At 37.2% G+C, this 12,307-nt stretch overlaps 1 protein-coding gene across 7 annotated transcripts in view; it reads right to left on the bottom strand.

Annotated features, from left to right (window-relative positions):
- Positions 1-12,307, bottom strand: part of TTC7B (tetratricopeptide repeat domain 7B) — a 116,382-nt gene that overhangs the window by 90,836 nt on the left and 13,239 nt on the right. For 5 of the 7 annotated variants that reach the window (XM_071745781.1, XM_071745776.1, XM_071745778.1 and 2 more), the window contains 2 exons: positions 6,692-6,846; positions 5,591-5,759 (listed from right to left, as the gene is read on the bottom strand). In XM_071745781.1, coding sequence (XP_071601882.1) covers positions 5,591-5,759; positions 6,692-6,846 — 324 coding nt within the window. Of the gene's footprint in view, positions 1-5,590; positions 5,760-6,691; positions 6,847-12,307 lie in introns of those variants that run through there. The other 2 variants (XM_071745783.1, XM_071745782.1) reach the window with 2 other exon arrangements.

The raw sequence follows: 12,307 nt of genomic DNA, 5'->3' as shown, positions 1-12,307 counted from the left end.
CTATCTTTTTAATCTGAAAAATTCCATATAAGAATATTCTCTCATTTTAGATGAGTATTTTCTTAAAGAAAAGTTTGCACAGGCTGCAAACTGCTTGCTGATGGACTGCAACATTTGCACAGCAATATAAGAGGAGGGAACTTAAGTTGAGATCTTGACGCATTGCTTAATGAGGCTAGAGATCCCCAGCATAATCACTAAAACAGCTTTCATTTAGCATTCTTCCATGAAGAGCTGCCTGGTGTCTGCTGACACAGGGTAGCAGTGCACAGGATCACTTTACAATTGTATATGATTAAAGTGCAGCACCTTTTGCTAACTGCAAAATAGCAATTCACATTCACCTGACACTTCCACTGAACCTAATGAGTAGGTTTTCTGTAAACAGAGCTAATTAATGGCCAATTATTTAACTTGGTAAATGTAACATTAAATTTGAATATGGGTCAGCAGCAGTAAAGACAGTCTCACCTTACTCAACATACATCATCTAAATATAAGCACAGTTATTTGAACAGGCAACATGAGATGTAAAACAGCCTGCAGCAATAAGGCTACAATCCAGTCTAACTTACAGATGACATCCCTCACATACTGAACATGAGTTTTTACTCTAATACAGCCATCTTGACAGATACCTGTTAATCTATACACTACAGTAAATCTATAAACACAATTTACTTACTAAAACTAAGTTTACAAAGTTGCAAACTAAGAAATGTCACATCTGTAAATTGCTATATTCATCTTTAAGCATTTGTAGAAGGATTCCCTAATTTCTAATGCCAAGTATCATAAATTAATTTTTCAATTATGTCTTTTTACTTTTGCAGCAGTATCAGAATCATACTAACTATGATTTCAAAAAGCTTACTTCCTGGTTAAATATGTACTTGTTATTCAGAGTTACCGACAAGCTGCACCTCCTCAAGTTAACACCTTAATATTCCACTCTGCATGCAGCTCATCTCTGCTTCCATAAGCAATAAAAATTGCTTAGAAAAACAGGAGATACTTCCATGCATGGTATTTGAATAATGCCTATGTGTGCTTTGCAGTATATTATCCCATTCGTATACTGCTGAAAACCTGCAGGAACTTAATTGCCCAGTTCCCAAAGGCCATACCCTAGGAGAACATTAGCTATAGTCATCATTAAAATGGATTCCAAATATATGCTTCTGCATGGTAGCAGCACATACATAATTTTTTTCTGGTTGGTCTTGCAAAAGAAGAGAGTAGAAAAAGTTGCAGTTAGCTAAACAAGCCTAGTTTGAAAAAAGGAAAAAAAAATTAAAAATCAGACATCAACAACCTTTAGTTATTTATGGCTTTGTACTTGTCTTGCTTCACTTCTTCATACGAATTTCTTCAGTCTCAGAATTGAGCATTTCAAATTAAGTTGATTTAGTGAATAAAGTAAACAAATGGGTAACAGAGACAAAATTAACCCTTTGTACCAAGGGAACCTATTCTGCTTATCAGGAGGTAGGCATTCCAAAGCAGATATTTAAATGTCAAGCGTGTAATACAGACAGAAATGTACAAAACCTCTCTACACTCTACTTCAAGCTGAGAATTGCCACTGCAATCTCAAGATTGTCCTTCCCTCCTCCCCCTAGCCAGCCTCACTTCTCTTGCTGCTTAAGAAAGCTCTAATAACCAGTACCAACATTCAAACTACATCTGTGGCAGAAGAAAAAAAAAAAAACAACCTGCTATTTTCTGTACAGCTTCTTAAAGCTTCATATTAAAGGCATGAACTGCTCCTGTTCACACTTATCGTAAGTGTGACTACAAAAGAAGGAAAGACAGCAGCTTCAGGGAGCCAGCTCCAGCAACATTCACAAATCTGGTTTCAGCATAACACTTTGCCACCACTGAGTCATGCAAAGCTGCTCATCTACTCAACAATATCCTTCTTTTATGTCCACTTTTCTTTCCCTCTTCATATCCTCTTGAAGTAAACTGGCATCCAACCATAGATATTTCACTCCAGAAGTGTTCTATCAGATACTTCACCTCTACTTTTGTGTCAAATGCCATTACAAGCAAATGGGGGAAAAAACAACATGAGATAGGTTCTCATGTTTTTGCAAATTCTAAGTAGCCCACTGATTTGAAAAGCTCCATCCATCTTTCCATTTCTATGTTTTTTATGACATTTAAAAATTATCCTGCTCAATTTCTTCAAGTCTTTGAATCTAATAAAATTCTGTAACCAGTATCAAAACTATGATTTTATTAATACTCTATCCCACACTACATCATCTACATACACATACAGAGGCATTACTCAGAAGTTCAGCATCAAAATCAGTGTTTTTCTTAAGTAAACACTAGATTTAATTCAGAACTGTATTCCATTTGCACACACACATGAAAAAAATCCACATCAGGTCAAAAACGTATGCCTGACCATGAAGTTATTCACATAAGACTGTCCTCCAGAGCACTTCCATTTTTAACTTGTGAATTTGAGGAAACAGTGAAAAAAGGCAGGAAAACATCAGAATTACACTATATTTAATGTACTGTGTGTTAGTTACCTCAACTTTTGCATGAGTGATGTCTAAACTGCTCAATCCTGACCTCTTTCTGAGGCTTTGTCTTGTGCATACTCACATGGCTGGGCTACTCTCTGATCTTTGAATTGACAGAGCAGTGGTCACCAGACCACTCTTGCATCTTCTTCTAGTCAGGATAAAGCATAAAACATCACTATTAGCAGAGGCTTTTTTGCCAGAAGCCAGGAAAAATCCAGAACCAAACAATCTGTCCTATTCCTTGAATTTCTTTCCAAAGCATTCTTATTGCTCACTATTACAAACAAATGCCCATAAGGTTTTCAGTTTGATTAAAAACAGTAGTTTGCTTATCCCCACACTAACAATTTTTAACATTTTCCCTGAGAGAACTGACAGACAGGAACCACTTTCCAATACTGCTCAGGCATTGTAGGATTCCCCACAAATCACAGGCTGGCAAAGAGCTGCATTTAAAGGCAACAAAATATCTCAAAGTCAATTTGGATAGGTTTTTTCTTTAAACTTTGTTGAAATTTTTCAGTGTTGCATTATTACCAAATCTATTGATAAGCTTTCTCTAATATTTAAAGCAGCACTCCACTAACAAGACATTTCCAAGAACAGAATAACAACAATTTAATCTTCCTTGCTGGGTTTGAGACCCTCTGAATCCTTTGCTTGACTTCAATATCATTCCATCTTATGCTTCTCACATTTTTCTAAATATGCTGTCCTAAGCTAAAGCTATAAGCAGCACTGACACTAAACAGAAATTACCATTATTTTTGCAATCTGCCCTATGCCTTTGTCAGAGAAAAGTACCATCAGTAGCAGAGCACTACACAATAATATACAAGACTACAAATCCACTGACACTGGATTTGCCATAAACTGGATTGAAATGGGTATCTAAAACTGCTGCTCTGAGCAGTGCAGCTGGGCTGATGCTTGCAAACGGGAAGGACAGTCCCTTCTTGCTCAGTAACATACTGAGCAAAGTATGCAGTTCATGACTGCAAAGAAATAAATTCTAAATGCTCAAAAGAGTTGTATTTTTATATAATCATGTTATCATTAAACTTGCAAGGAGAAATAAAAATCCCAGTGAAGAAAAAAATCCTTATAAACATACAAGTCTCAATCACCTCTGAACAGACTCTAAATTCAGACTAAAAAGTTTTCCCACTCTTACAGTGAGAAAGAAAAAATTCCTGGGACAGAGGGGAAGAGAGTGAGAATTAACTGTGCACTGTTGGGTAGAAACATATGCTATTTAGCTGTAATTACTCTAAATTTATCTAGTCTTTGAATACTCAATTTAAGACTGCTTTGTGACTTCTACCTCCTTCTAGAACACACTGAAGATTATATTCTTGTAACTTGCTACCATGGGAAGAAGGGATATTAAATTTTATTCATCTTTCATTCAATCTGGAAACACAGTAACAAAGGAAAAATATTCTGATCGTGAACAGAATAACAACAAAAAAACCCAAAGTTCCTCAGTTCGCTCTGGTAAAGTAGAAAAGTTGGAATCAGAAGCAAAAAAATCTACCATATCTAGGCAAGAGACATGTTCTCTTTTTTTTTATTTTTTTTTTTCTTTTAATTAAGCTGAACCTAGAAGACATTCCAGGAGAGAAAACATACATATTTTACTATTTTCTACTAAATTATTTTTACATTAAGTAAAATTAATAATATTAATCCTTTTGAAAAAAATCGATGTCTTTATGTTTCAGGTAAAGAGGCCAAATAAACCAGACCCAAAAGAGTTGAGCTCTGAGCAAAGATTCAATTGAATTATTGGAATTCCTTGAAGATGTAAGCGAATTTAGGCATTTGAAGCTGATCAAGTTTAAGACTGCATTTTCATTAAAAGAACATGACAAATTCAACATCAGATTTCAAAAACAAAACAAAAACCACAACCAAAAAAACCCAAACTGAGTGAAAGTGTACCCGCACCAGACATTGCCAAAAAGCCCACAGAGATGCTGTATGAGAGAACCAGGCAGATTTACATCATCTAAAATTTCCCTTGGTCTCCTTTCCTACTTTCATCTAAATATTGCCCAGATTTAGAAAGCATCCTTTTGTCCCTGCTGCCAGTTAGTTCTCTTATTCCTTGACATGCCTATAGAGAATAATTCATTCTCATCTAACATTTACTAGGGGACTGTGTTGGTGGAAAACAGTCACTCTCTTCCCAGACTATTGTTTGAAACAATCCTTGACCAATTGAAAGTGAATGCTTTTGAGGTTTCTCATAAATTGCATTTGCTGACTTTGACACTCCTCTTGACATAAAAAAAAGTATATATGGACACCAAACCCAAGCTTAAATACAGAAGACGAAGGCAAACACTTAGACACAGTAAATTCTAATAAACCTGCAGCATACATTAACTTGCAGCCTATTAATGACTCTTCTAAACTGAAGTGGCACTGCCACCTTAAGACACGGGCCAGCATTACAATTGTCACTATATCAGATTAGTTAAAAAGAAAAAAAACAAAGAAAATCAACTTCACTTTCTGAATTTTCTTCAGGCAAGAAAAATTCAAAAATCAAACGGTGTAAAAAATGCACTGCTTGAAGCCATTTTAGCATGTACTAATTTAGAGAAGCAATTTAGCTTAGCTTGAGCGTTAGGTTTAGCACTTAGTAAAAGGCATCACAGTGAAGCACAGTTCTCTAATTCTATCCACAGCAACTGCAAAACTGCTCTTATTTTGTAACTCAGCTTTCAGAAACAGTGATAATACTCATAGTAAGTAGCCACAGTTATTGTGACATTTACATAGGGAAGGACTTTTAAATACACACATCAAAAAAAGTGATTACATGATGACAGAGAATATTACTTGAGGTAAAAGTCTTGTCAAGTTAGCACAACTTCTGAAAAATATAAAGGAGCCAAGACATCCTCTTAGTTACCTACAAATGTGGTACCCCATCACTGTGCTGATCTGCACACCAAAAATTTTTTAACTTCTGAAAATACATTATTTTTTTAAAAACAATTTCCACATTATTATACTGGAAAGAGCAATCTTACCTTTAGTAGAAAATGCTTCAGCAATCATCCGTAGCCTATATGGTGGCACTGCAGCTAGTGGCAAGTCATCAACTCCAACTCTGGCATATGTGTTCAGAGCTTCTTTGTAATCACCTTCCACATAGTTTAACTTGGCCATAATTAGATTGGCTTCTTGTAAAAATTCTGTCTGGAAGAAAGAGGAATAAGACAGGTTTTTTTCCTGAAAAAAACCACCTAATTCTTTCTGATAATTACTTGGTCTGTTTTCTGTATGTATCCACTGTAAAAACCCTCAGAATATTTCTTGTAAGAGAGCACCAAACCAATAAAATCCAGTCTTTGTGTAATATTTAGGAATCACACTTTACCAAACTACTGAGAAGCATTACCAATCTTTTTATATATTCACATATTTAATTACACATGCTCCAGAAATACTTCTCAGTCAGAATCCAGCTTTGCCAGGTGACAAAACTATCAGAGCAGAATAAGTGTCTTGGGAAAAAAGGATTCATGGAAGAATGAAGAAAGGAAGACAATTACTCTCACAAATCACACAAAAGAAAACATTACAGACAACTGTCAAACAAGGTCCCTTTGAGCTATTAAAAGATGGACACTGAGTACAGAAAAGATAAGCTGATGTAATAGCTACAGCAATAGGTAAGTAAAAGGGGACAGAATGGTTAAGAACACCAAAAAATTTACAGAAAACAGAAAACAGAAAACGCTCTCAAGAATTAATCTCACTTTCTGCACCTGCAAACATAACTTAAGGAAACTTTCCTGAAATTTATGAAAATATTCTGCATTTTAACACTTCTACTGACTGCACCACTGAGAACAATATAGCTTACATACTACAAACATCCACAAAACAGGTTTTCAGTACTTCAACACCCCATAAGTCAATGACAATTTCCTACTCCTCAAATGAAAGATTGAAGAAATGTATATGAATAAAAATTCATGAAGAAAAAAAGAGCCATTAAATAGCTCACTGCTGATGATGTTCTGTGAATAGCAATAATCAGAACACCACATAAGCACTCTCCACATTTTTCTCCATGATCAGCAGTGTAGTTAATTTCTAATTCCTGCTCAGAGTCTCTTACATACCTTTAGATTTCCCCTATCAAGAGCTGCTGTGAGATGTTTTCTGACCTCAGTTAGCCTTGGCCGGGGACCCCGTGGACTACTACTCTGTTTAAGAGCATTTTCCTTCAAAAACAGCTCTAGTTTGGACTCCCCAAGAAGCAGTTCTGCCATGTCATCTGCAAATAAAATCAAACACATGAAATATTAGAAATAATTTTATTTTGCTAACCTTTCAGTGGAGACAGCCATTCCCTGAATTTTAAATACACAATAACCAAAACTAAATGTCAAGTATGCAGATTTAACACAAGTCATTCAATATTTCATTTTACTTTTCAGTTTATCTTTTACCTGCCTGACTCATAGTAGAATCAAACCTTCTGTGTTCCGAGTTATAATAAATACAAGATTAAGCTGAGGTAAGTATTCTCCCCGTGCTCCTGGACCAACATCAGGCTTCAACATTTCTTGTCCACAGCCTCTGTGATCTTGTAGCTGCAGCAGCCACCCAGCTCCGGCTGCCACAGCCAACTGCACTTTCCCAGCAAAGGGCCCAAGCCAGGGATCCCAGGCTGCTTTCCACCTCTCTCCACAGACTGGGGCTCCAACAGGCTCAGAGCTGCCTGGAGACAGGGCTGAGATTGCCCAAAGGTGAACAACTTTGCCCTCCAGAAAAGATGAAGAGAAACAGCTGGAAACATCCCTTTTTACTGCACCCAGCTCCTTGTCATGAACCACACAATTCATGTGATTTGCACAATTGCCATTTTTAATTTCATACGCTCTCAAAATTCCCATTATTTGAAGTTTCTTCTAATGTTTTAAATCCTTTGACAAAATAACAGTTCATTCACAATGTTATTATAATAACTCCAGGAATTTCTGAAGCAATTTAAGCTAAATTTTTTATGCTCTCATTGATGTCTGCTCAGCAAAAGGTGAAAAATAAAACATACTTCAATGCACTAAGTGAAGATAAAAAAATAAGAAACATACTCCACCATTAGAGCAGATAACTCAGGATCAGATCCAGTTTTGAGCTCTTCCACCCCGTAAAAAACCCTCCAGTCAAACTTTTCCAACATTTGACTGCTGTCACTGTGGAATTTTTTTCCTTACTATCCACTCATCATTGCCCTTGTTGCAATTTTTGTCCACTTTTGCTGTGCATTTCTGAGGACAGGTTAACTCCATACTCAAGGAGGGGATGGAAGATGGAAGGAGCTGGATCCCCTCTTACCTTTCCCATTCTAAGATTTAATAAACGCAGCTCTCTCATCTGGTTCTCTTATGTCACATGCTTTCATACTCGTGATCCTCCATAAGGCTAACATGATAATAAAAAGGCCTGTCTTGTGCTGGGGAGTCCAAACCAAGATACAATATTCCAGATGTCTCACAAGTGACAAACAGTAGGGGATACTAAATTATCTCAAACTGCTGACTACATTCCTGCTAATATCATGCAGTGTGCCATTGGTCTTCGTTGATGCAAGGGTTTGCTGCCAACTCATACTCCCTTTGACATCCACCATGGCCTTCATATCCTTCTCTGCAAAGCTGCTTTTTAGCCAGCTGATCCCCAAACTGTACTGTTAGTTATTCCTTCTCAAGTACAGGACTGTGGCATTTGCATTTCCTGAATTTCATGAGTTTTGCCATTTAGTCTTTTTCTGCAGCCTGTTGATAACCCTCTAAACAGCAGTCATATGCTGGCCTCTCCCTTCCCCCCCCCCGTTTTTCCTGTTTTTTATCACCCACAAAACCACCAAGGGTGCATTCTCAAACGTCTATATATCCAAGAAAAATACTAAATGATGTTTTACTGCTGCAGGATCAAGCCCTGAGAGGTGCCACTTCTAGTATCACAGACTGGATTTACTTCCTCATAACTTGCTATCAAACCTCTGAGAGCTTGGCCAGTTTTCCACCCCCCTCCTAGTTCATTTGTCTTTTCAAGTGAGCTACAAGATATGCTATGGGGCACTGTATCCAAAGTCTAGACAAAGTTGAAGCCAACAATATCCACTTTTCTCCCTTTATCCATACAACCAGTCACATACCATCAAAAGCTATCTGGGTGATCAGTCCTTGGTAAATACATGTTGACTGATTCCAGTCACCTCCTTACCCTTCCAATCAGTTTCCAGGACATGCTTCCTAATCTTTCCAGGCTCTGAGGCTAGGCTGATCAACTTGCAGTCTCTGGATCCTCTTTTATTTACCATTTTGCAAATGGCCATATTTATATTTGCCTTTTTCCAGTCACCAGAAATCACCCTCAATCACCAGATATCAGAGAATTGCCTTCACCCCTGCTGCCTAATGTTCTTTCCTATCCTTCAAACAGAAATCTTAGCCTAACTGATAAAAATCAACAGCTTGCATAGCTTCTGTTTCAAGCTGCAACCTAAACAAGACGTTAAACTGACCAAATCTAAACCTGATGCTTTGGACCAAATCCCGTTCGTTACAGCCTTATTCCAAATTCAGCGCTTTATCTGCATAGTCACAGTATTATTATAAACAAATAGTAAAGTCAGATATTATGACCACCACTACACTGCTCAAAGACAGCTTTAGCATAGCACTCTGCAGGACTGCACTTTCTGCAACTGTTCTGTCTCTCTGGAAATCAGAGTTGAAGAGCATGCAGAGACAACATTTGTTCTGTACTTCAATGCAAGGCAGGTTGGTCTTCGGTGAAAGGAATTTAACATGTACTGGGAGAAACACAGATCAGAGTCCCTGCTCCAAACTTACAAAGCTGTGCTGCAGAACATGTTCACAGGATGCAGTTATTTGCTTTGCAAAGAACGGGTCACTGAGGGGTCATTTCAGCACAGGCATTTTACTAATAATATTCAGAAGACTCCAGAGAGTGTTCTGACTACGCAATTTTTGTTTATAAGCTTCTTTAATAAGGTGATTAAAAAAGAGAGTGAGCCTTGAAAATAATACTTCAGGACAGCATACTAATGTCCTACTTGGGAGAAGAACAAATAAGATTAGTTTTTCTAATTTACTTCTAAAGCTAAGTGTTTAATTAAAATCAGGTAAAAATATGTCAAACTATTCTAAGTTTTAAGGGATGTGCAAGTAGATACCTCTGCCCTGACTGGTACTCATCAAACCAAAATTGTTTTATTTAACAAGCAAAATTCTTTTTTTTTTGTTTTTTTAATTCATTTTAACACTTCAGTGACTAAACCTAATTCCCAAAGAAGGTCGAGGAAACAGGAATGCCAAACAGAACATAATTTGGATTCCTTGCTAAAACAAATGCTTTGGTTTAGGAACTGAAATATCATCAAGGATGTTTACAACTAGAAAAGAGAGGTCTATCATTGACATTCTTCAATACTTCAAACACTAGAACTTTAAATACAACAAAAAAGTATCACAGATCTTCCCCTTCCCTCTCACATGCATTCCTTTTAGTAGGTCTCAAAAATTCTTGTGGTCCATTCTCCTGTAACAAGTATTTCTTTAATTAAGTTAAATACAGTAGATCTATCTATATGGAGAGAAACTGTGCACCAGCTGCCAGAGATGTTTTGTTTATATAAACTGAAAAATTGTCACATAAGCATGTGAAGCAGCTAGTTTGGATGGTTAAAAAATATTAGCAAATACCTTGAAGAACAGGTTAGACACTAAAGACAACAAACCTTGCACTGTTAGGTGTGAAAATACTTTCCCTGAGGCATGAAGATACTTCAAGTGTTGAAATAATTCCTATTACTGAAGGGTAAAATAACCATTTTGCCTGCAACCAAGGGAGAGCACTGACACATGCGAGGGCTGAGTGCAGCCATGCTCCCCTACACACTCCAGGTGCTCCACAGCTGCACCACAGAAAGAGGAAGACCAGCTCTAGAAGCTCCAATTCTCACCCATTTGAGGGGTGAATGGAACAACACAGACATAGACACAGATCTAGGACTCTGCAAAAACACTCTAGGATTATTCCTCCCTTGTACACAGCAGAATTTCTCACACTGGGGAAGGTAAGGGAGAGAAATAAGAAGATTCCTCTGGCAAATTTAATTTAACCTTTTTCTTTCTTCCCTCTCTCATCCTCCCCTCTTCATCCTAAGGTAAGTTTCTTCTCTCTAACAATGACTTGAAAAAATATGTTATTGCCTCTAAAGACCAGACACAAGCAAAAGAAAAGCTTTCAGTTCATACTGGTACATAGTGTATAACTACCTAGACACCTTACTATGAGAAGCAAAAGTATTTTGTTGCCATCACTGATGCAAGTTAGGTAAGGTAATGATCCATACAATATCCAGGCACAGTCAGAATGCAGCAGCCTATGTTACACATGCTTTCCTTCATAGCAGAGAAGGAAAAAACAGCCTCAACTTACACAAAGATCCAATCAAGCATCAAAACAAAAGCTGTTCTTCTAGGTGACCCATATGCAGCTCAACTCACTCTTTCCCTGTACCACTGCTATGCACCATGAGACACAGCACTATAAAATGAACAGTTAATGCCAGGCTGATTTTCACCACAGGAGCGCTGATTTTCACTCAGCTGCTGCCGACCAACACTGGAAGACAACAGGTCACAGAATGCAAACCATAAAAAAATCCTGCTTTGCAGTAACTTTTATTTAGCAAATCACTCATCTGCTAAGTCAGTTGGCCAGGGCCAGAATTAACAACAATTTTTAAAAATCAAATGATGACTGACAGGGTGCTTTATTAATACAGAGCTGGCTCCAGGCATGTCAACCATTCTGTGCCAGTAGGATCAAGCCTCAATCGTGCTTATAACAAAATTCCAATTACATGGACTTTTCTGAAAGAAAACATTTATGAAACCATAGGTCTAGCACAGCTTTTAATCAGTTTCAGCTATCCCTTAAGACATTGTGAAATAACATAATATTTTAGAAGAAATTGCTTTACTTTTTCTTCCAGCTCTGTGCAAATGATCTATACTGTTCTAAAACACTTTATAAAGATAGAATTAAATTGTATAAAGTTTTTAGATACCTTGAAGTCTAGTGTTCTTTCAGCCAGTCTAAACAGTCTAAACAGATGCTTTGGGAGAAAAAAAGGCTGTTAGTAAACTGTTTCAATACCATGAAAACCAGTTGCCCACTTTCACAAACTCGAGATAGTTATGCTACAATATAAAAATTGTGATCAAAGGAAAGACTCCACCTTTTTCACCCACTCCCCTGTTGATGAGCTAATCACCAACAATTATTGTTACAGGACATTTGATGACTTACTCAACAACTGCACTGCAGAACCATTTCCTATTTGGAGGACAGCCTAACTTACCTATCTGTTTGTCCCAACATCACAGTATCACTGAAATAATCCACCTGCCTAACAGGATGTACTCTGCCTATAATCAAAGACAAGTTTGAGCTCTCTGGAACTGCAAGACAAACTGAAGGATACTTCAGGTGAAATAACCATTTCTGTTAGCACTAAAAAAAAAAAAAAGGAAAAACCACAAACACTTCCATATATACAAGCTGTTTTCTTTCAGCTTAAAGAAAGCTTAGAAACACTCATACAAAACATCTTGAGAAGAACCTTTTGCAGACATGACTTTGCAATATGGATGTACCCCAACCATCTTCAAAATGAGAACAAAGACTGGCATTAA

Source organism: Heliangelus exortis, chromosome 5 (assembly GCF_036169615.1).
Source record: "Heliangelus exortis chromosome 5, bHelExo1.hap1, whole genome shotgun sequence".
NCBI lineage: Eukaryota > Metazoa > Chordata > Aves > Apodiformes > Trochilidae > Heliangelus > Heliangelus exortis.
This window is presented reverse-complemented; position numbering and strand designations above follow the sequence as displayed.